The sequence below is a fragment of the Salvia hispanica genome, chromosome 3 (genome assembly GCF_029641045.1).
Source record: "Salvia hispanica isolate PSC_SH4W2 chromosome 3, Shi_PSC_v1, whole genome shotgun sequence".
Taxonomy (NCBI): domain Eukaryota; kingdom Viridiplantae; phylum Streptophyta; class Magnoliopsida; order Lamiales; family Lamiaceae; genus Salvia; species Salvia hispanica.
Genome location: NC_142694.1, coordinates 54,177,542 through 54,202,050, shown reverse-complemented (window position 1 = coordinate 54,202,050; position 24,509 = coordinate 54,177,542). Strand labels below are relative to the sequence as shown.

At 35.9% G+C, this 24,509-nt stretch overlaps 2 protein-coding genes across 5 annotated transcripts; one reads left to right on the top strand and one right to left on the bottom strand.

The window, feature by feature from the left end:
- The first annotated feature begins 574 nt into the window (after positions 1-574).
- On the top strand, positions 575-9,918 carry LOC148931089 (lon protease homolog 2, peroxisomal-like). Of its 2 annotated transcripts, XM_089067951.1 has the most exons (17): positions 575-959; positions 1,065-1,180; positions 1,302-1,410; positions 1,501-1,670; positions 2,434-2,525; positions 2,664-2,843; positions 2,930-3,013; positions 4,065-4,192; positions 4,978-5,179; positions 5,258-5,464; positions 6,433-6,563; positions 6,978-7,191; positions 7,525-7,827; positions 8,008-8,202; positions 8,434-8,679; positions 9,405-9,506; positions 9,584-9,918. In XM_089067951.1, the coding sequence occupies exons 1-17, from the start codon at positions 853-855 to the stop codon at positions 9,665-9,667; spliced, it is 2,670 nt and encodes an 889-aa protein (XP_088924077.1). In that variant the 5' UTR covers positions 575-852; the 3' UTR covers positions 9,668-9,918. The 2 variants fall into 2 exon arrangements, with proteins under 2 accessions (XP_088924077.1, XP_088924078.1); XM_089067952.1 differs by lacking the exon at positions 575-959 and having other exon boundaries at positions 1,476-1,670.
- Positions 9,919-11,028: 1,110 nt separating this feature from the next.
- On the bottom strand, positions 11,029-22,693 carry LOC125210380 (regulator of nonsense transcripts 1 homolog). 3 transcript variants are annotated; one of them, XM_089068036.1, is made up of 30 exons: positions 22,010-22,693; positions 21,558-21,809; positions 21,301-21,471; positions 21,140-21,190; positions 20,402-20,494; positions 20,231-20,326; positions 19,983-20,033; positions 19,776-19,894; positions 18,848-18,956; positions 18,086-18,208; positions 17,918-17,989; positions 17,446-17,517; positions 17,248-17,314; positions 16,271-16,413; positions 16,079-16,150; positions 15,881-16,009; positions 15,367-15,522; positions 14,612-14,725; positions 14,429-14,527; positions 14,276-14,353; positions 13,943-14,077; positions 13,645-13,719; positions 13,422-13,536; positions 12,937-13,307; positions 12,782-12,844; positions 12,626-12,697; positions 12,383-12,511; positions 11,960-12,079; positions 11,621-11,799; positions 11,029-11,507 (listed from the first exon to the last, which is right to left on the bottom strand). In XM_089068036.1, exons 1-29 carry the CDS (start codon positions 22,523-22,525, stop codon positions 11,668-11,670), a joined length of 3,795 nt encoding a protein of 1,264 aa, XP_088924162.1. In that variant the 5' UTR covers positions 22,526-22,693; the 3' UTR covers positions 11,029-11,507; positions 11,621-11,667. The 3 variants fall into 3 exon arrangements, with proteins under 3 accessions (XP_088924162.1, XP_088924161.1, XP_088924163.1); XM_089068035.1 differs by having other exon boundaries at positions 11,029-11,799; XM_089068037.1 differs by having other exon boundaries at positions 11,029-11,799; positions 12,383-12,472.
- Between the last annotated feature and the right edge of the window lie 1,816 nt (positions 22,694-24,509).

Genomic DNA, 24,509 nt, shown 5'->3' with positions numbered 1-24,509 from the left:
TAAGAAGTCTGAAATTATTTGTTTGTTGATAAATCTTATTTTATTTGTAGACAAAATGTACACTAAATATATAAAGCTAATAAAATTTATATTTAAAATTTTAAAGAAATATCTTTAAGTAAATGCATTAAAATGGGCATATATAAAAAAAGTTATCAAATCATGTTTTAAACAATTAGATGATTGCAATATGTTATTAAATGCATGCATCATCTATGCATAATCAAAATTTATATCCTTAAATAGGTGTATTTAGTAAACAAATTAATGTAAGGGTAATAAAGTACATATACAAAATATAAATTTAATTAAAAATATGATATAATATATACTTACCATTTTAAGCATTATGGCTTGGAGACACTATGTCTCCAAAAAATTTTCCTAATTTTAATACACGTGAAAGATAAATTTGAATAATTTCAATGCACTTACCAAAGAAAGATTAAGTTAGATTCTGGAAAGATGAATTAGTAGTTTTTTAAGGATGGTTAAGTATAGAAGAATCTCAAAAAGTAAAAAATCCAAATCACCCTTCAACATTGCCCACGATGAGGGAGAAAGTGAAGAGAGAGAAAATGGATACATCTATATTGATTGTCTGCTGCTGGGAGTTGTGACTATAGTTTTTGTGTCAACTGTGAATGATCATTATCGCCTAACATTATAAATCCACACCTTCACCTCACCAATTTTCTTCTCTTCATTATCTAACTCAGATATTTCCGTTTTCTACCTTTCCAATTCTTATCATCGAATCGAATCTCAGCATAAACAAATTCATTGTTCCTGACCGTTTTCTGATTAATTTTTCATAGAAAATATTTAATTTACGGATTATAGTTGTTGTTTATGGCGGAATCGGTGGAGCTGCCCGGGCGGCTCGCTATACTTCCGTTCCGGAACAAAGTGCTACTGCCTGGTGCGATTATTCGAATTCGATGCACTTCATCCAGCAGGTACTTGCAATTTATATATGTTCAATTTGTTGTTGATGAGCTGTTTATGCTGTTTCCTGGATTTGGCTGAGAAATTTGTGTTCCTGTGGATGGTTGTGGTGCTAGTGTGAAGTTGGTGGAACAGGAATTGTGGCAGAGGGAGGAGAAAGGACTGATTGGAATCCTGCCTGTTCGTGATGCTGCGGCGGGGTCTTCAACAGCCGGCTCCCCGCCGGCTCCAGGTGATTCTCGTGCTTTCTGAGTTAAAAAAGCCTTTTGGTGTCTGTATGTGTGAAGTCCATCACCTTTCTGTTTGATAGAGAGAGTGATTCTTATACCTGGTCTAAAGAACTGTAATTTCAGGCATAGGAGATAATTTAGGAGAACGAAGCTCGAAAACACAGGATGAAATATTTGAATCCCTCAAGCACGGAGCTAAGAGTAACCAAGAAGCTATTCACTGGCATAACAGGTACATTGATATTGCTGAAGCTGAAGTTTTTTTGCACTTTGAAATTGCTAAATTTTGTTGGTCAGTGGTATTTCTGTTTTTGATCTCCAGGGGTGTTGCTGCTCGAGCTTTACATCTGTCGAGAGGAGTAGAGAAACCAAGTGGAAGGGTTACTTACATTGTTGTTCTTGAAGGGTTGTGTAGATTTAGTGTTCAGGAGCTCAGCACAAGAGGAACATATTACACTGCCAGGATTACCTCCCTGGATATGACTAAACTCGGTAAGCATAACTCAAGTCTCAAAGGCACAACAACATCTGTGCTCTCCTAACTTCTGTGTATTTGTGCACAGAAGACAACGAACTGGTAGTGTCTCATTGAAATGGGTTTAGAAGAAGTGAAGTTGTATGAAATCCTTTAGCTGTTTTTTATGTATCTTAGGTTAATCTACTCTCAATCACAAATGGAAGGTCTTGCATTCTTCCATTCACAAAAATATACAAGCCCCCCAAATTTATCATTGTGCTGGGCTTTCCAGAAGATTTAAGAGGCTGATTTCTCTATTAACAACTGCATGCAGAGAGGGGAAAGAAATTGTAAACATCATCTGGTTAACTCTACTACAGTAGGCTTTGTTTTTTTAAATGTGACAAAATGAGTAACATCACCGGATCAGTTGCATAGGAGAGGGAATTGACGAAATGATTCACCAACCAGAATTCAACCAGCTTTTCTTAAAAATCAATTGGGATTCGTATACATTATAGAGGATTAGTGACAGTAAAATTATAAATGCTAGGAAAGTAATGAATGAACCAACCCATTAATATGGCGTTTGCATAAAGAACCTGAGTTCAACGAATTATGTGTGATACATCATCTTGCAATAAAAGTCCTTTCCTCATATATGTATGCTACATATGTCATCTTGGAAAAGCCAACTTATATTTGTATTGGTGTCATCTAGTTTGAAATGTGTACATCTTTGGTATCGATCTACCTTTATAAAAATGTTGATTCAGAATCTCCTTATCATATTACTAGAGATGGATCAAGTGGAACAAGAGCCAGATTTCACAGCTTTATCCAGACAATTCAAGGCCACAGCTATGGAGCTTATTTCTGTACTTGAGCAGGTATCATTTGAGTTTGCAGTTTGTATATTTGATTCCTAGAAAATCATGAACTACCTGAAACTGGATGTACATTTCAATGACTCTCTCCCCTGTTAAAAAAAATATCAGTTCTCTAATTTTCTTAATTTCTGTATCTAGAAACAAAAAACAGGAGGGAGGACTAAAGTTCTCCTGGAGACAGTTCCTGTGCACAAACTGGCTGATATTTTTGTCGCAAGTTTTGAAATTAGCTTTGAAGAGCAGCTATCCATGCTAGATTCTGTTGATGTGAAAGTGAGGCTTTCGAAAGCAACAGAATTGGTTGATAGGCATTTACAGGTATCTGGATTCAGCTAATGGAATTTTAAAAATGTTAGGAGCCTGTAAATCTGAGTCACTCATGTTTTTTGTTTTATTGTATGCAGTCAATTCGTGTAGCAGAGAAGATTACGCAAAAGGTTGAGGGACAATTGTCAAAGTCACAGAAAGAGTTTCTCCTCCGTCAGCAGGTTTGCAATATCATGTGTGTGTGTTGGGAGGGGGGGGGGGGGTAAAGTTTTAGTCACCTTGAGTAGATTGCCTCACCTTGACTGTACGGACTTCGCTTTTTGAAAATTGTTCACGTCTTGGATTCAGGAAATATTGCAGAGGAATGGATGGTTTGTGTGGATGGAGGATTATTGTGAAAATATGAATTTTGCCCTTCTTAATGTTTTTGAAATTTCCAGAAGAAGGTGGCTCCTGCATATTTAGGGTTGGGAATTGGGGAGGAAAAGACAAAGGAGGGAAGAGGAAGAGGGAGAGAAGGCATTTTTTCATGTTTTTCATTTAATATTTTTCAGCCAAGGAAAAAAACCATGTTTGAATTTTGATGGGTAGAATACACCTTATATTAAAACAAAACTGAGAATTTACACAGGAATTTGTCTAGCTCATATATCTGAATCCATTTCTTTTCTTGTGCCATGTTTGCAACTTCACTAAAGATCAGGATATATTTTGCATTTATTAAAGGTCAAGCCAAATATAATTTACTCTTTTTATTCTGCTTAGAAATAAACATCAAACATTTCATGTAATTCTTTTCATAACTCATTTACACTTTCTGTTTGTGCTTAGCTTCTCATGTGTAATGATGAGCATTTTTAGTTTCTTCCTTCCACCTCCCAACCCAAAAATAAAAGTAGTGGAGCATGTCGATTACCAATTTGTTGCAACTAATTGTCGTTTTTTGTCAACTTTGTTAAGAGTTATGTGTCTAAGCTTTACATATATTGCAACTCCCAGCAGCATGCAACTAAAAACTTTATGCAGGTTACAAGTGGCATTTTTTTTGAAAAACTAGTTTGCTACCTCTAACTAAATTGGATTTGCATTTGGTGTTACTCCAATTGTTACTGAAACTGAAGTTGAGATTGATGATTTGTAATGGGCTAATCTTCTACTTATCTGATTTCTGGATCTTAGGGGAAGTTGTATTTAACTTTTACTGCCTTATATGTTGGGTTGTAGATTCTGATGGTGTGTCTATGCCCTAATGCTTTCTGGAACATGTATCAGATGCGGGCTATTAGGGAAGAACTTGGTGATAATGATGATGATGAGGATGATGTGGCTGCTCTGGAGAGGAAGATGCAAGATGCTTCGATGCCTGCAAATGTCTGGAAACATGCTCAGAGAGAACTAAGGTATAACATTGGGGAGAATAATTACTTGAGATATTTCTATTGTATTGTTTATAAGATTATAAGACTGACTTATTTTTGTGTGCATGACTTCTCCACTTTGGTTTGATCCTGAGGTTTAGTATTGTTATTGTTGAGTCCCTTGAAAGTGTGAGTATTTGAATCTTTCTCACCTGACATCTGTCTAAGACGAGTTCACTCTGTCAAAGAATTGCCTTAGCTTTGAGCTTGTCTAGAGTTATGTCCGATATCATGGATCCCTAGTTAGTTAATATACTTTAACATATTTCTTTCTGATTCTAGGTTGGCTTTTTAACTCAAACTAAAAATTACACCTTTTCTCTTAGATTACAATTATGGACCATTAACACTGTTGATGGAAATTTAACACTTAACTGTATTAAAATGATGTGGTTATGTCTAAGTTTAGAGATTAGCCATCACTGTACTGGCATCTGATACATGTTCCAGCCTTTACGGGAAAAAGATAGACATATATGGTCCAACCATGATTCATTATGGCCGGACCTTTATGGCTGATCATCAATAAATAAATCAATAATTTTCTAAGTTATGAAGATCAGGCTAAAATGTCACTGTATGGGCAAAGGTCTGGTCATAAGTGAATATAAACCCTAACTTTATTATTTAATATTTAATGTTTATGTTTATTGTGTTGGTCATTATAAAAATTAACATGCTTTTTCGAATTTTCTCATTATTACTACATTACATTGTTCTGAAAAGTAAGAGTGTCATTTGAATTCCTACTTGTATTCGTATATCAGGAGACTGAAAAAAATGCAGCCTCAGCAACCTGGGTATAATAGCTCCCGTGTATACCTAGAACTTCTTGCAGAGCTACCTTGGCAGAAGGCCAGTGAAGAGCTGGAATTGGACTTAAAGGCTGCAAAGGAGTGTCTTGACATTGAACACTATGGTTTAGAGAAGGTGAAGCAGCGGATAATTGAATACTTAGCTGTTCGCAAGGTTGGCCACTAATTACCCAAATTTGATATTTTCATGGAATATTATATCAAATGATTATGCTGCAAATATGTTGTGCAGCTAAAACCAGATGCAAGAGGTCCGGTGTTGTGTTTTGTTGGTCCACCAGGTGTTGGAAAGACGTCTTTAGCTTCATCGATTGCAGCGGCCTTGGGCAGAAAATTTGTCCGCATATCCCTTGGTGGTGTAAAAGATGAGGCAGACATTAGAGGGCATAGGCGTACATATATAGGGAGCATGCCTGGTCGTCTTATTGATGGACTTAAGGTGTGTGATGGTATCTTAGAATCTTATCATAGTGATCCATTAATACTCATATGTTTGTCTTAAAAATTAATTTCTTTATTGGGGGTAAGATACTTATAATTAGAAAAGACTATAATTCAAAATTGGTCCTCTACATTTTCTCGAAAAAACTTTATGGTCCTTCACAGTAAGTGTGATAACTTCTGGTCCTAATAGTATGTTTTGGCCAGTATTTATCGGATAGTCAACAACATTTTGACCAGATTAACGAGTTCTAATTGTAAAAGTTTAGAAATACTTAAATTAAAAAAAAAACAAATATTAAAGAAAAATATATAAGGACATTCTTCTCCTTTTAATTTTTAATTTGAATGCAATTACATAACTAATCTGGTCAAGATGTTATTGACCGTTAACTTTTTGACAGAACCATTAAATATGGATTGAAACATATTATTTAGGACCAGAAGCTTTCACATTTAATGTGTGAAACCAAAAAAAGGTTTTCAGGCAAATGTGGAGGACCAATTTTGGACTTTAGTATTAGAGATGTCTATCTTCCATGCATCTGGCCGTCCACTAATGTGGAGGACCAATTTTGGACTTTAGTCAAGTTATCTATGATGTCTATCTTCCATGCATCTGGCCGTCCACTAATGCGCGCATTCACCATTATACTACTCCATAATGCTTATACGGAGTATATAATAAACAACTAGAAGCTCAGTTAACACATTGCTTGTTATATACCGTTCTCCGTACTGTGGTTTAGCATGAATCCTCAATTTAGTTGTTTGAATATGTTGAATATATTTATTAATATTTCTTTTCTATCATACATATAATAATAAGACAAGGCTAGCTTCAAAATTGAATTTTTTTTACCCCGGCCCGATTATGAATTAAAGCTTATGGTTTTTGATCTTCATGAATTATATTTGGATATTATTTCATCCTACTGAATTGAAGAGTTTTTTTGAATTTTCTAGAAGGTAGGCGTGTACAATCCAGTTATGTTGCTGGATGAGATTGACAAAACAGGTTCTGATGTTCGGGGTGATCCAGCATCAGCGTTACTTGAGGTCCTTGATCCTGAACAGAACAAAACTTTTAATGATCAGTATCCTACTGCTGTCAATTTTTCGTTTCAACAATATAGAGCCAAATTCCGATAAACACCTGCATTTATCTTCTCAAAATTTGGTATGAGCAAGTGTGTGACTTATTATTTCATAGCACACCAAGTGTGCAGATTTCTCAAATTTTTTGCTAGTATTATTGTTCTCTTTTTTAGGATTAAAATTTTTAAATTATTGAGGAAGATTTGTTATAAGGAATTGCAGTAAAAAAGATATTGGACATAATCTTTGCCATATAATCACTTGTTGGCTTCCGTCGAGAGATAAAAAATGCTTTCTATAACTGCTATTAAACATGCATGAATACATGGTTTCACAAATATATGTTTGTGTTTATATTCTGAGAATTTTATGCAGAACTTAGTACCGTGGTTATCCTTGATCAAAGATTTTAGCTATTTGAATGTACCATTTGACCTCTCAAAGGTAGTGTTTGTGGCTACTGCAAATAAAATGCAACCTATTCCTCCGGCACTTCTGGACAGAATGGAAATCATTGAACTTCCTGGATATACACCTGACGAGAAACTTAGGATTGCAATGCAGCATTTAATTCCACGAGTTCTTGATCAGCATGGCTTGAGTTTTGATTTCCTTCAAGTCCCTGAGGTATAGAAATATTATGCAAGTATTTCTATGAATTATACACAAAGTGCAACTAGCTATATCCTAGAGGCATTAGTATCATGTTTTAGAGGTATTAAGTTGATCTGTGAGGAGTTGATTGGACTAGTATCTGAATTAACTTGAATTGGAACCGTAAAGATTATAAATCCTTTCATGCTAACGGTGGTGGTCTCCTTTGCTAGTTTTACCAGGCTATATCTGTTACGCTTAGGTTCTTAGCCATCTCTTGTTAATTAATTAAAATGTCATGGTGTCACCCAGATATTCATGGATCCTAACTCCTAAGTCATACTGGCTTTCTTGGTTTTATTATAGGCTATGGTACAACTTGTTATTCAGAGGTATACAAGAGAAGCTGGTGTGCGGAATCTAGAGAGAAACTTGGCGGCTTTAGCTCGTGCCGCAGCTGTCAGAGTTGCTGAACAACATAATTCAGTGCCACTTAGCAAAGATGTCCAACGACTAGCTTCACCATTGCTAGATGGTAGGCTTGCTGGTGAGGCGGAAGTGGAAATGGAAGTGATTCCAATGGGCATGAACAAGCATGAAATATCAAATACATTTAGGGTAACCTTGCCCTTCATTGTGGATGAAGCTATGTTGGAGAAAGTCCTTGGCGTAAGTAGTAATTTTTTCTTAGAATCATTAGTTTGAGTGAGTAAGTTCGATACTTACTTGGTCAAATGTTGTTTGTTCAGCTTGATTTCATTCCCGTTATTCTCTTCTTTTCTTTCTAATAGACTATACTATACTATACTTACTATACTAAAGAAGTGACGTGATTCTGTATTGATGAAGCCCCCAAGATATGATGATAGAGAAACTGCTGATCGAGTTGCAACTCCTGGAATATCCGTTGGACTAGTATGGACAGCCTTTGGAGGAGAGGTTCAGTTTGTTGAGGCTACTGCAATGGTTGGAAAAGGTGATTTGCATCTCACAGGCCAACTTGGGGATGTTATTAAGGAATCAGCACAAATAGCAATGACATGGGTAATCATCTCCACTTTCTTCAATTGCACATATCATGGACCTCTGGAAGTATCTTTTTTGAGAATATTTATTAATGGCAATGACTTACCTACCTGCAATATTTATAACTTCAACCAAAAAACTCTGGTCTTATTTGATGCATTGTACATTTTCATTTGCTATGGAAATAAAGTTGCATTCTTTCAGTGAAGTCTTACTTGGCAATAATTGTGCTTCTCTCCTCATATATAGGTTAGAGCAAGAGCAACGGAGCTTAAATTGGTTACTGCTGAGGAAAGCAATCTCCTTGAAGGCAGAGACATACATATACACTTCCCTGCTGGGGCTGTACCAAAGGATGGTCCATCAGCTGGTGTAACTCTTGTTACATCACTGGTTTCACTCTTCAGTCATAGAAGAGTTAGGTCTGATACAGCAATGACTGGGGAGATAACTTTGAGAGGTTTAGTCTTACCTGTTGGTGGTGTGAAGGATAAGGTATGTTTGCTAGTTTTCTGGCAAGGTCATTTCCTAGTTCTCCTTATGGGACTGTTTTGAATAATGGTATTATCAACTGAATCATTCTTGGACTCAATTACAGTCACAATATCAACGAATAACCAACTGCTTCTTAATTTTTCATAATCTGAATGACTTGGGGCAGTAAGGAACCTTTATTCATTTCAGCTGGGCGGGATAGGATTTATGTTAGTGAAACCTGGCATAGCTATACGCCTAGATAAAGCACTTCTATAAAGAGCATGTTCACATTGACCTGGATATATTTGAGATCTTTACAAATCTCAATTCTTCATTCCTGCCCAACATGGAAATAGAGTAGGGGATTCTTAATCTTAACAACATGGACCAAGGGGGTATGTTTATCCATTTCATTGAAGCTAGATTGCCTTGTTTAATGGAAAAAAAAAGCACATAAGTGCTTCACTGGTAATTAGACATCATAATAATTGGAACTTCATCTATAACTTAATTGAGAATAAAAGTGAAAGATAGTTAGATTGTCTTAATTGTGTTAAATGACTCAGAAATGTAAAGTGCAGGATAGTCATACCCCACCCTTTCATTGCTTTTTTCACTATCAAGATGGTTAACTTATTTAGGAATTAGGATAAATTGTTCCACCTGAACTTCGCCCACTCTGCAACTTTTATTTAATTGTTTGCTACATTAAGTATTTGGTATCTGTACGGCTATGTATGCAGGTTTTAGCAGCCCATCGGTACGGAATTAAGAGAGTTATTCTTCCAGAGAGGAACTTAAAAGACTTAGTCGAGGTGCCAGCAGCTGTGCTATCGGGACTAAAGGTAAATTTGAACACCATCTTATTTGCTATCATAGATATATGATATTTATAATTTTATTTTATTTTATTTTGAAATAGATATTACCTGCAAAGCGGATGGAGGATGTGTTGGAGCATGCTTTCGAGGGTGGTTGTCCGTTGAAAAAGTATTCAAAACTGTGAAAATTTCTTGCATTTCCAAAAGCTCGCTTTTCTTCTAACCACGACTGCTGTGATGGAGATGACAGAACGTATTGGTAAATTAAAAGTGAATTTTAGGAAATGGTGATAACATTTACCATGGGAAAATCATGCAACTCCATCTTGTATTTAGCAAGTTGTGTTTACAAAAATGGCAAGGGCTTTTCATTTGGCTATACACGTTGATGTGCAAGTTCTTCACTTATTCAACAGAGGTCAATGTCTTATATTTATACTTACTCGATCAAGAGGATGCTATGAATCAAGAGTATATGTTATATTACCCAGTAAGCATCATCTGCAACTCGAGATTAATTTAAGCTCAAGTGTCTTCATGCCCACCTCACTTTAAACAAATTTTGATTTTACACACCCTTTTAATTTTGAAATGAAATGCTTTTTTTTTTTTTTTTTGAAATGAAATGCTACTACGTTAATTTTTCTAGTTTTTCCCTTGATGTTTAATTTTGGCAAAATTAAAGCTGATATGTTAAAATTGATTAAATATAAGCTGACATGGCGTTTATATGGAGAAATAATAAATTTTAATGAAAAAGTACAAAAATAGATCAAAGAATATTCCTCAACTGTTTGAATAAGCTTACCAATACGAGTTAAAGTTATCTAGATTAGTTCAATGACACAAGTCAAAACTATGTCAAAATTATTAATAGAACATTAAATAGTTATTTAACACAACAATTGTCAATGTAATATATCCTCCCAAGACCATTATATAACCTTTTATAGATGGAATTGGAATATAATTCAAAAAGTAATTATTAATGGTATTGGTTGTTCACCTCTAACATGATTAGTCGCCCACTAAAGGAATTAACAAAAAATTATTTTAATGATATTCACTGCCACTTCTCTGCATGATTAGCCAACCACTAATGATTCACCTTAGAGCGATGTATCCAATCCCTTATGATATGTATACTTCACAAGAATTGGGCAATTCTTGGCCCAATTGGGGATTGTGGTTGCTCCCCTAGAAATAGACTTGGTTTTACACATTTGTTCCACCTTTCTACTTGGAGGGATAAATTTATCAATCATCAATCATCAAAGTCTTTATTTTAGGTAATATTTGGACCATATCTTGGGCCAATTCTACGATACTAAACAATGGGAAAAAGAATTATATATGTGGCTCATTGTGGCTCAATTCTTGAAAAATTTAATTCTTCCAAATGTTAGAAATTGAAATCTCCTATAGTGAACACGGCCTTAGTCTAAAATACATTCAAATTAAAAAAATATCAATAATATCGATCAATGCAAGGCTTATGATAAAAGCAAAAACATTACACTAACCAACGCCACAAAATAAACAAGAATAACGAAAGGAAACATATGTGCCTCTCTAGCATTTCAAAAATCTTTATCGCAAACATTGGAGTTTGGTACTAAAATCTTGAGTATTGCAACCTTTGGAATTTGGTACCCAATCAGAACATGGTGCAGAGTCTGAATGGTAAAATTCATCAAACTCTACTAGATAAACAGCACTAAAAACCCACCCAAACTTAGGATATAAAATAATCGTCATCAACATATATATGTATCAAGTAGCTAATTACATATCGGGGGAGATTAATGTGAGAATTAATTTTGTCAGCCATGCTGTAAAAATCATAGCAGGAGCTCCTTTAGTGCGATGAGGCCACTTCCTGGAATTCACTGATTCTGCTTCCCGAACCATTTGCTGGCGTGTCCATGCCGCATAGTAGGCCATTGGTGTTACCTTTCTTCTAATCTCTAGTTGTACAGCCCAGTGGTTGTCTTGAGTCGGTCTCAATCAAAACTAAATTTCATCCTGTCATTTCAGAATCATCCACCAAGGATTGTGTCATCAATCTACCCGACATCTTTGTCAAACACTAAAGGCATCTTTAGGGCGCATAATATGCCACACACGACAGCACAAACCAGACATCTGGACGCGAAAACAAAATATCCAAACATCCAAACACCCATCAACCATTGTAGTGAAGCTTGTTACTCTGGGATCCTTGACCCTGCTGGGACGATGGCTGAGGCTGAGAGTTCTGTGCATTTAGTGGCTGTGAATTGTAGTGTGCAAATGGTTGTGAATAAAGGGGATTCAGCTGCAAGCAAACATTCAAAACTATTAATATACCAACTCCAGGTCCAATTAAGAGCTTTAGCAATTAAAAAAAGAGAGAAATAGGGCTAAATTCGCAACAGTGAGATTTAAGGTCGTCAAACAAATTCTAACATTAACTCAAAAGAACGAAATGAAAATACCTGTGACTGAAGTGGATTGGCATTGGCCACACCAAAGTGATTTTGAGAAGCATCTTCTTGAGATTGATCACTGAACGGTGCCTGTGTAAATAAACCTTGTGAACCATGGGCCATGTACTCCTGAACAAATCAAGGCAATTTATGTCAAATGAAGACAAAAGTACAAATTTTTGATGGGCTAATAAACAAGCAAGCGGTCTAAGGAAAAATTCATCAAGTGGATGATTGGGATAAAGTTCAAGGCAAATCCAAATGCCACCTGAACTGCTTGGAAGTTTCGGAAATAGAAATTGAATAAAAAATTAAAGTGAACAGTCACAAGACAACCATATAATGAAGGTAAAAAGCCATAAACAACCAAAGCAACTGCGATTTCAGTCTAATTCTTTTAACTTCTCTAGGAAAAAGGAATCATATTCAAACCTGAGACATGTAATCATTCCCTGGGGCAAAACGAGTATATCCAGCTTGAGAGTTCTGGTTAAGAAAGCTCCCAGGAAACCCTTGTCCCCCCTGTGTAACATAGTCAACAGCATAACCACTCTGAGAAGCCTACAAAGTTACATAGAATGAGTGAATTACAGTAAATTAGTCATTAACATTGTTAGGAAATTCCATATTATAGTTAAACAAATGAATCTGATGACAGATATAGATATTAAGTACCTGGGTGGAGAACTCAGCAACATTATAAGGAATATGTGATCCCTGACTTTTGAAATCGTCGCTTAAGAAGTCCTGCAAAATAAACAAATAATAAGCATAAAGAAATCATCCAGACATGTAGAGATGAATCAACAGTATTGATGCTAAATAAATTACTTGAGACATGCCACCCATGGAGAATCCATCCCTGTATGTTTGGTTTGGTCCTTGACCTGTCACCTGCATTCCAGAAACAGAATATATCAGGCTCTATTCAGAGCAATAGCAGTGATTATAAAACTATGCATGACAAAATTTCACTGAACACATACACTAGAAACATAACCCGGTTGGGACAGTGGTCCAGCCAGAGTTGGCTGGCTACCAGCATTATCCATAGACGGAAAAAAGTTTGGTGCATGGCTTCCAATAGGAGGTTGTCCACCTTGCTGGTGTGAAAGATGACTACCAATGGGTGCACTGGAATTCCCACGGCCAACACCAAATCCTCGGCTGCCTGGTTGTGGAATTTGAGGAACAGCTCCAACAGGTCCATGTACAGCACCACGAGTAGGGATGGCATATGGTTGTGATGGAGGCCCTCCATGGTATGGAGGCATGGGCACCCGAGGCATTGCATAACCAGAAGGGTGAACACCAGGTTTGTGGGCACCGTTTGTTGGGCCAGGAGACATGTAAGGACCTGCTTAGAGAAAACATCAATTGCTTCTCCAGGTTGGACAACTATTTCCAGGAATTATTATAATTGTAAAGGGCAACGGTAAAGATTTGGCCTCAAAGCCCTAAAGTAACATACCCCTAGAGCGAGGACCCCTCCGATCAGTACTTTGGCTGGAGGCAACAGATCCAAAAGTATCATTGGGAACAATACCTGCTCCGCCACCATAGTAAAGTCTTCGTTCATTGTATATCTGCACAGATTAACCACACGGCCCATGTCAAAGTGCCTCAAAAATGAACCAAAAATAGGGGAAAGAGTTAAATTTTTAAACAACATCCATGACACCTCCAATAGATACCTTTTTCGGTTTCTGAAACTGAACCATACTTTGCTTCAGATTATTCAAAGGTCCTTCCACCAAACACTCATGTTCCTGGAGAACCAAAGTTCAGAAGTCACAAACATGAAGTATTGGCACAGAAACAAACCCAAAAGTATGGAAAATATTAGTTGCAAACATATCAAGTCCATAGAGCTAACTCAAATAAAAGCAAGTCTGAAGGGATGATCATGCCATGTAAACCAATGACTTCATTTGACCAAAACAAGTTTCTATAGGATGACTACAAAGAGTAAAATACAATGCAAGCAGTTACCTTATAGTGTGTTAACAAGCCATTCCACAGCGGCTGCTTGCTTAGAACTTTAGGATTTCCCAATATGACAATACCATAACGAGCACGTGTGAGGGCAACATTAAGTCGCCGCGGATCATTGAGGAAACCAATGCCCTAAACATACACAGAATGAGATTAGACTGGCAAGTGACAATGACAAATCACCATGAAACAATTTACATTTTGAGAAACAACTTTACAATCATCTACAGACCAGCAGCCACCCTAAAATTTAACCAACCCATAATAAACAACATAATTTAACAATCCCATCTGCATGGACCATTGAAACATTCCACAGTTAAAACCCACCTGATGCTCATTGCTCCTCACACATGACAAAATAATGTAGTCTTTTTCCCTACCCTGGAATGAGTCTACGCTTGCTACCTGAAACAGAAATATATCATCAGCCTTGATTTTTGGGTAGGTTCCACAATACAATCATTTGATATCACAGTTCACCTCAATTTCTTTGTATAGTTGCTGACGCAGAGCACCATTTCGTGACATGTAATTGACGATGTATGCCCTTTGGCCTTCATAGGGCGTTATAACACCAATCTGCCAAAGACCAATGTTTAACAATCATTTTACTAACTTATAAGTCTTGAGCAGTAAATCCAAGAAATAGAAACTTCAGCAAACCTGACTAGGAACAACACCGCTCTTCAAAAATGTGGTTACAATTTTCTCAACATTTGCAGCCTCAGTCCTATTTAGATATGATGTGCCACTAGCACTGATCTCCTCTTGTCCCATCTATACAAGTACAAAAAAGAACGTTATTTCAGAAACCAAGATGAAAGTGTAGAAAATGCAATCAGATACATATATCAACCCAACAAGGCAACACCTGAAAATAGAGAATATAAAAGGCATCTCTGATTAAGTATCTTTGTTATGCTTTAATCTTTATCATTATCTTTATAAAATACTCCCTCCGTCCCACTTTAGGAGTCCCGGTTGAGTACGGCACGGGTATTAAGAAATGTGAAGGAAAGTTGGTGAAAAAAGATAGTGGAATGTGGGTCCTACCTTTTTATATTAGTTTTATAAGAAAATGTGAGTGGAAAAAGGTTAGTGGCATGTAGGGCCTAATACCATTTATGGAATAATTCAACCGGGACTCCTAAAGTGGGACACCCAAATATGGTAAACCGGGACTCCTAGAGTGGGACGGAGGAAGTAAAAGCTATCCCGTTGCATGCAAAAGGTCTTTCAGATATTAAAGCAGTCAAAACTGTTATCCTTTTGTTCCAGCAGCAAAAAATATCACGATCTAACAAGATTTTTTTAGCAAAACGAGCATCCACAGCCACTCACAACCTTACAAAAAATGTATGATACGTAAATGCCGTAAGTGAGAAAAACACATAACAAACAGTACTACTCTGCTATACCTGGACATAAAAGAACATGGGACGGTTTGGTACTGGCCATGGGAAATCGATGCCAGGTGATTGCCTTTCATTTACTGTAACTCCATTCTGAAGAGTGCCTTCATAAAAGTTGTTAGATGGAAATTCTGAAAGAGCAGGGTGCATCCTATATTGAACCTGGAAAGGAAAATCACGAGTTATTATGCAGAAAGATGGCAAATACTTTTTCTGGATACTTGCAACCCAAGCATCAACAACGCAAATGCATGTGCCCCTCCCCCCCACAATAATATGAGTGTGTAGAGAACGTACGAAGTAATATAAAGCAGAGAAGATGACATTAACACAAACACAGATTCAATTCAAGAGACTGAATAAGGTATGCATAAGGAAGTAACAGAAGAGTATAGGGGATGAGAAGATTTGGGGTTGTGCATAATTAAAATCAGCAGACAATGCAATTTAGTAATCAAGTAGTGCAGAAAACATGCTTCCTTTGATAGAGTTGCAAAGCAAATTAGGATCATAAAACCACCTGCAATCTAATTGGTTTCACACCAAGCATCACAAGCCGTTCAAACAAAGATTGGGCAAGACCAGCTCGTGCAGCTTTCTTGCACATAATAACAGGACCAAGCTGGCAGTGATCTCCCACAAGGACAACCTGCAACAATCTTGTTATAAAATATAGCTACATAACCAAATACTATAAAGTAAAGGAAATTCCATTTACCTGTTTTACTCCAAGAACCAACGGAATAAGACACTCAGGTTCTGTTGATTGAGTGGATTCATCAATAAGAACCTAAAAATGGTTTCAAAATTAACATTGCAAAACCCAAGGTGAATACGATAAACTGTATAACCCACTACCCAATTGATATGTAAGTCATCAAGCTAAATTTTCAACTTTTTAGCAATGTACCTGGCGGAATCTAAAATTAGCTAAACGAGGATCCCCAGCCCCCACACATGTACAGCAGATCACATCAGCACTCTGAGATATCTCCCTCTCAGTTGCTCGTTTGAGGGCTTTATACTTTTTCTCATCACTGCTGGATAATTCTCCTGCAAAGTTTAGAATTTACATGAACAAAACTATAAAAAATAACATTCATAAGAAAGAAGGGAGAACTATAAAACAAGCGTTTCGTACAATAATGGAAACAAATAGTTGAGTAAGCCAATGATCCATAAGTGGGTGTTTCATAGAATAGGTAACATAGATCCCTTCTAACAAGTGCACGGAAAATGAAGGCATCTTTGAACTGAGTAATAACTAATGACTAATGATAGATTATTTGGCTTGCTCTCATATAATTATGCCCATGATACTCATTTGGTCTTTAAGACATTAACAAAGACAAATATCAGAATATGTGAATATAGTCATTCCACAATTTCCTTTGATGGTTCCATACAACACTGATGGTGATCATGCTACCATATTCTCCCTTCCCCCACAACTTCCTCCACAGTAACGGGGAACACATTATTAAGTACAAGTCGCTTTGATAACTAAGAAGATCCATCCACCCCATCTCATCCAAAACAAGAGCATATAAAATACCAAGAAAAATTGGAAATATAATTTGCACTCACAATCTTTGGATGTAATAGCTAAGCATGCACATGTAAGATCCAGCCTACACCTTTACTTAGTTGAGAAAGGACTCAGAAGAATGTATTAGCAAATTTCACCATCTGAAACCTCAGTAACCCTTAATCCAATTAACTTCATACATATCAGATATTCCATTTATACTTCTTATAAAACCAATCAAGCAAGTAAATGTGTAGCTGAACAAAAAACATACCAAACAAAATCCAATTTCTATTAATCAAACACAATAAAAAAAAATAAAAATAGAAGGAAATAATCAGGATACAAATGTAACAAACCTTGTTCATCTTTCAGCTGTTGTAACTTGTGAAGTTCACTCTTTTCTGATGTATCCAGATGTCTAACCTGTGTGTGTGAAGAAATAGGTAAGCCCAACCACTTACATATGTACAGGCCACGTCATTGGCAAAAACATAATTGTAACTTTACCATGAAAACTGCTGAAATATACGATAAAAATCGAACATGAAACAAACCTGGTAGTGCAAGGTTAAATGCTCAACAGGGGAACTAACAGCTTCCCTTGATTTCGCACAAAGTCTGACAACCTTAATTATTAAAGGAAAAAAGAGTGATTAATATAAATAATCTGCCAACAAAAGGACATAAACCTCAAAATTGCACAATCAACAAAGTCATTAGATCTATTTTAGCGCTCTCAATTGCTCTCTTTATTCCCTGTTTGTCTCTATTAGCATATGGCTCAGGATTATGCAAAGGTTAGGGGGAAAACTGTAACAAGGATACATCAGCCAACAAACTTGCTAAACAATTAACCAGAACGATAAGAGGTACTATGAGTACTGTGAATCAATCAGATTTCACCCAACCTCCACATGTTCCTAGGGATCAGAATTTGAGTGAAGGAGTAATTTAAGGTGATACATCATCATACCAGCGCACAAAACATTCGAGGAAAATAACGATTTTGACTAACAATATTCAAACCTTTAAACCAGTTGCGCTTATCTTTTCAGCTAGCTGATCCACAGCAACATTACTAGGAGCACAGACCAAAACCTACAGGGAAACCAAACATTAGCACACATGAAAAAAAAAACAACAGAGAAAGCATATGTATCTTCTCGGAAAGCACAAGCTGCAAAGTAACACAACCTGTCCTTGACCTTGTTTGGCCATATGATACACAATTGCAGCAGATGTCACAGTTTTACCCGTTCCTGGTGGACCTTGGATGAGACTTATAGGCTTCTGTAGGACACTTTTGACAGCAAAAACCTACAATGGTTGGCAATATTAAACTTTGTTGGCAGAAAAAAAAACACAAAAGGCGCAGCCCAGTCTACACCACCAAAACAGCAATTTGTAGAACATCAAAGTGCAAAGGAAGGCAGAGGCGGCAGTTTTCTCCAAAAAAATATGGCTTCGCATGTACTTTTTTTAGAATAAAAATGGCAAAATATAATATGTTCCCAGGGACATTTTTTCGTATATGTCACTGGAACAAACATATGGACCTGAGGGGTGTCCCCTTGCTTCACAGATGCTACCACTTCCAACACAGTGACAATTGACTTCTTTGCTGTCAACTTTTCCATATATAGCTGACTAGCCGTAACAGTGCTTATAGTAGATAATTAAAAAGAGAGAAAACACCATTTACTTAACATTGCTTATCAAAGAATTTTTAAGCTATTTCCACGAGTGCTTATCTATCTCTAAGAAAAATAAAAAATAATAATAAAAATGGGTGCCCTACTTCAACCACTCGGCATTGTGATTCAGGTATCATCCCTTTATTTAAAACTAGAACTTAATATGTAATGCATTTTCATAGCTTCAATAAACACGCAGAAAAGAATATAAAACAAAAGCCAATCCAGATTAAAAATAACATGGAAGAGCACAAGACCATACTTGAGATGCATTAAGCTCTGGTAACCCAGGTGCACCAAATCTTCGAGGCAACGTATTACGAACCATCTGCATTTCAACTTCATGGCCAAGTAAATGATGATAGATATACCTGAATGCATGCAACAATATCAGTTACAGATAGTTTGAACTTTAGCCAGAGATCAAGAAAGTGTATTCACTGTATGCACAAGAGAGTTAACTAAGAAAACTACCATAAGGTTTGACAGTGTTACAGAACTAGCATTCTTCGTAATGCATCTATCCCCTGGAATACGAGCTAGCTTCTTATGGAAAGATCCTGAAGATGTGCTATAAGGAAAGCCAGACAGTATTCTTTCTTTCTTAGGAACCAAGGAGGGGAGATTGTGGGGCTTGAGCTCTAGGCCCCACACTTAACATTGGCAAGGCTAAATGCTTATGAGTAATTGTTTTGCAAATGTCAAAATTATTCAGAGATATTTCAGCATTAAACACCAGAAGGAAACTTTTTGATTTCCCTTGCAAATAGTTAGGCATAGGAAATAGCATCATCTTCCACCCAAAATTCCGACAAATGATTTGGTGAGGACACCACATTATGAGAGCTTTCTGGCCACAGGGTACCACGCATATCAGAAAGTATCAAACCCAGGGAGTGTTAAAATATATTTTCCCATTGACCAGACACATGAAAGAAGGTGAATATGATTCAGTTAGAGGCCTATTAGATTGATTTCGTATAGACCTCTGCTTCTTTTCTAAGGGTAGGAAATACGATCTAATATAGACAGGAATCTTCCATCTCCAAGAAAAGATGACCTGATGTACTTGTTTATTTCCTCTAGCATGAATAACAGTTTTTTCTGAAGCAGTGCTTAGAATAGCATAGACAACTGATGCAGTTTCCTACCAACTGAAATACATTCACAAGAAGAAAGCTGTCACTTACCCACTGACACTGGTTTCATCAACAGCAAAAGTCTTCATAGCCCCCTGCATCCGATCAAAACTTGTGCTTTTCCAAACAAAGTCAACACTAAAACCATGATTGACATCAACAGGAACACCCTGCTTGAACATGGATTCAGATCATCCATTTTTATAATCATAATATAATGTTAAAAACTAAAAACAAAGCAATTGAGCTATTACACACCTGACTAGCACCAAGTTCAAGAGCAACCTCCTCTTGTGCAGTCAATTTTATCTGAGATGACAAACAAATTGCAACTTCCATTCAAAGGATAACCAGATATGTCAATAAATCAAATACGAGACAAAAGTAAATGAAAATTAGAACTCAGTGTGCCTCATGACAGGTTATGATAATTCAGAAACACACTAGACTACCATAAAAGCTCATTGCTAGAGAAAACTAGAGTCGTTCAGAATGAGATGTCGTACCACATGACCCACAGATTGCCACGAGGGGTGAGCTGCATCACCTGAATAACGGAGTCGAAGTTCATCACCAGTTACAAGGCGTATTTCATTATCTTCCTACAGAAAAATGCATCCATTATCTAACAAAAAGTATCATGAAAATTGAACTTAGTAAACAGCATGAGAGGCTACCTTAGGAAAGACAAAATAAGCAATGCGCTTCTTGTTGAGACCAATATCCCAACGAATCGTGATACTGTCTTTGCTTTGAGACTCTTTCATCATCTGCCAAAACATATGCACCAGCTAATTTAGGATTCCAGCTTGGACAACCCTAGATATAAAGTTTTCCTCTATTTCATGTTCAAAGCTTGTTTGCTTAATAGTTAAAAACTCATGTGTAGTTTGTTTCTGTTTTGCAAAAACTTTAGCTAAAATTCTATAGTGCCATATGTTTGTTGAAAGGAAGCATGTGCTATGTTCTGCTGCAAGTCACATCTCAATCAAATTCCAAGCCACGACAAGATTAAACTGGTTCTACGATAAATAAACTATGTTTTGAAAGAAACTGTCTAATGCGGTGAAGATAGTAAAAAGAACACTATCTAGTGAAGTGAAGAAAAATCTCATAAACCTGTTAGCTATACACCATTAGGGATTTTTGTAGATTTTACTTTTTCAGTCCACATCTAAATGCCCACATTTCCTTTCTGGGCCAACTCAGAAACCATGCCTTAATTAATACTAATGATAACCTTTCTCAACCCCCCCCCCCCCAAATTATGTAATGACGACAATTGTTATATAAAGTGTGAACACAAACTCGCCAAGGAAAAGAAAACAAAAAATCGAATTTATTCAGTAGGGGATAACTATTTACACGCGACTTCTGGTGCAGTGCAAAATCATAAAAGTTGAGGTAGGTCATACCTTATCATAATCTGCTTCAAGCTTAATGAGTGGTGCAAAAACATTTTGATACTGTAGAGAAAATACTACATCAATATAATTATATATTTTGGAAACAAATTTCACTTCACTGATGCACAAATTAATTTAAATAAGATATCACTATATTTCACAACAACAACCTGATAAGCATCTTCATACTTCGGAACCACAGGTTGAGGCTCATCATCAACACCAGGCTTCTCAAGATCTTCCAGGGTAGCATCAGGATTCGTCTTCCAAAGCTCTTCTATTTTATTTATCTGCTGGGCACTAATTTGTCGAGCCCTAAGTTGTTCTTGTTCAGATGGTACCTATTTTTCAGAAAATTAAATAAGCTCACAATAGGAACATAAAGTCTGTATTAGCCATTAGGACAGGGAATATGAGGAAGTCTAACCTTTAGTAACCATTGCAAGAAACATCTATCATCAATAAGTGGGCACCATTGACTCAGGTCCCAGTTCATGTCCTTTAATGCATTAACACTAAGGCATGGCTCCCTACAAAGCAGAACAACAACACTTTCTGTTGTTGCAGATATGAATCCTAGAAGAAACACATTTCTACAACCACAGTTATAACATTCAAGGATTGTTTCCCCCAGCGGGCTGTCTTTGTGAAGACACACTTCTTTATGTTTTGCTCTCACCTGTGATGGATCACAGAGTACCGGTTAGCTTGATCCAATTTACTTCTTAAATAGTACGATTCACAAAAGTTAGATTGAAGGAAAGCTTAACAGGCACTTCCTACTAATCCCCTAAATAGGAAAAAAGCCCTAAGCAAAAGCCCATTATTTTATTCAAGGCAAAATCCGCAAGCAGACAACTTTTCTTCACAATGACTCACCAGATGATTGACAATGTGTGAACCAGAAGTATTCCCACGTGAATTACAAAACCATTTCCTACAGGACGGAACATTGCAGCGCACCACGCATGCTGGATTGGTGACCCCGCAATACCTGCAAGCATGCTCAGTAAAGTCTCCCTTTCCATACTCGAAAACCTCGTCATCACCACCAGTGTCTTCAAAGTTAAGGCCGCTCATCCCGGCGGCCAAAGCCTCCACGACCCCGGTCTCCTTGGTGTTACTGTTACTAGTGCTATTATTGTTTGGCGCAGAGCGGGGTTTGGCGGTGGAGTGGGAGGCTTCAGAAGAGGAGGGAAGCTCCGCGGCGGAGACAGAATCGGATGGCGTGGGCCATGCGGCAGTGGATGATCGAATAGGCTGGGAGAGCTCTTGGAATTCGGGGTAATCGAAGTCCTCCTCGCCCTGAGTGTTGAACTCGAGGAATGTGTAGGCGTCGTTGCCGGTGTCCGGCTGAGACGCCGTGTCGTAGAGATTGTTGGGCTGCGAGTCCATGCCTCTTGCCCGAGAAATCGACGAGGTATGAGTGGAGATCACGAAATTGTGGTGGATTGGGGAGAAATTTGAGGGAATTAGGGTTAGGGTTTGGTGGTGGGGAAGGAGAAATGGGGTTAAGCGCGGTGATTGGTGAATTTGATGATGCTGTGTTTCTGTATTTGGAAATTGGAAGAGGACCGATTTCTACACTAAATCATGACATAAAGATTAATACAAAATTTATAAGTGCAAATAACACCTATTCCATGATGGTATCAAATGAAAACTCTAAATATTATATAAACTCAAAACTATAATATAAACCATTAAAAAATGTCAACAGATCACAAAAAAACATCAATAGAAAAATGTCAACAGAATTTCAACGGTAGTCAATGATTGATGTTGTGTTGATATTGTGTTGACATTAAAATCTTGAAATTTTACATTGTGTTGATATTGTATTGAAATAGTGTTGAAGTTGTGTGGAGGAGTTTTGAGTTAGTACAATATATAAGTTTGCATTTTATCACTACCCTATCGATGATTCTATATAAACGTGTATTTTTTCGGATGCTTACTTAATAAAAAATATATAACCGTAAATAAGAGCTAGATATATGATTCTATATAAACGTGTATTTTTATCCGATACTTAATAAAAAAAGAAAAATGTTTTGGAGACATAATGCCTAAGACATAATGAGGTTAAAGTAGTAATTTTATTTTACATTTAATTTTAAATTAAATTTAATATTGGTATATGTACTTTGTTGCCCCTGCATTTATATATGGAAGTAGTATTAATTAAGATCTTGATAAGGTTAATTTGATTATTTGTAAAATATAGAGTTCTTAACTAAATTTACTGTATCAAGAAAAATTAAATTATATTTCAAAATATAAATAACTTTAAATTATTAGTTTTTTACATCATTGTTAATGTTATTATTGACCATAATTAATATTTACTTTTCTTTATTAAATATTGAAATTTTACTATATCATGTAGCAACAAATTTGGAGTATGCAATTTTGATTTTAAAATTATTTGAGATGCAGTTTTGATTTTCATACTAATTGAGTACGTAATTTTGATTTTAAAATTTTTAAAATTTTAATATTAATTCTTTACATTTCATTTTTACTATTATTTCTGGAATTACAACTCAAAAAAAATAAATTCACATGTTCTTAACTAATACTCCTATATTTAAAATCTTCTCATTTTCTTATATTAAAATTACTAACTACAAAAGGATATAATTAATGGAGCTTACGATTCTTAATTTTCTTAATTCTTAATATAATTAGTTGATGTACGATATATTAAATAATCTAAAATGAGAAAAGTTGATTCATCCAATTATTTTCGTATTAAAAAATATAATAATTTTTTATTTTTCAAACATTATAAAGTTAATTTTCTAAGCATAATTTTATAGAGTCGAAGTCTAACTAGTACTTGTCAATCAAAATATAAAAAGAATATTACATGTGATAAAAGTTAAGAAAATTAATACAAAAATACAAAAAATAACGCAAATAAATGATTCATCATAATAACTACTACTATTATTTAATCATACAATTCAAATTTGAATAAGAAATTTAACAAAAAAAAATAAAATTAACCGGCTATGAAAGTATAATATAAAAAAAGAAAATAACTCATAATTAAATTATCAACTAATTAGATAAAAATTTATTTGAAAAAATAATAATATATGAAGTTATCAAATTATTTTATTATTAAATAATAATTTAGTATGCATTATAGTAACTAATTTATAATCTGAATTCATGATTTTTAAATAAATAATATAGTATAAAATTAATATGAAAAAATTGATATGTAAACATATAAAAAGTTTCGAGCATGATTGTAGCTTATCTTTAATCAAATCAATAAATATGCATTTAGATAAAGATATTTAATTTGATTTAATATTTCTTAATTAGATTTGTATCCATTTAATATGATATTGGGTAAAGTAGTCAT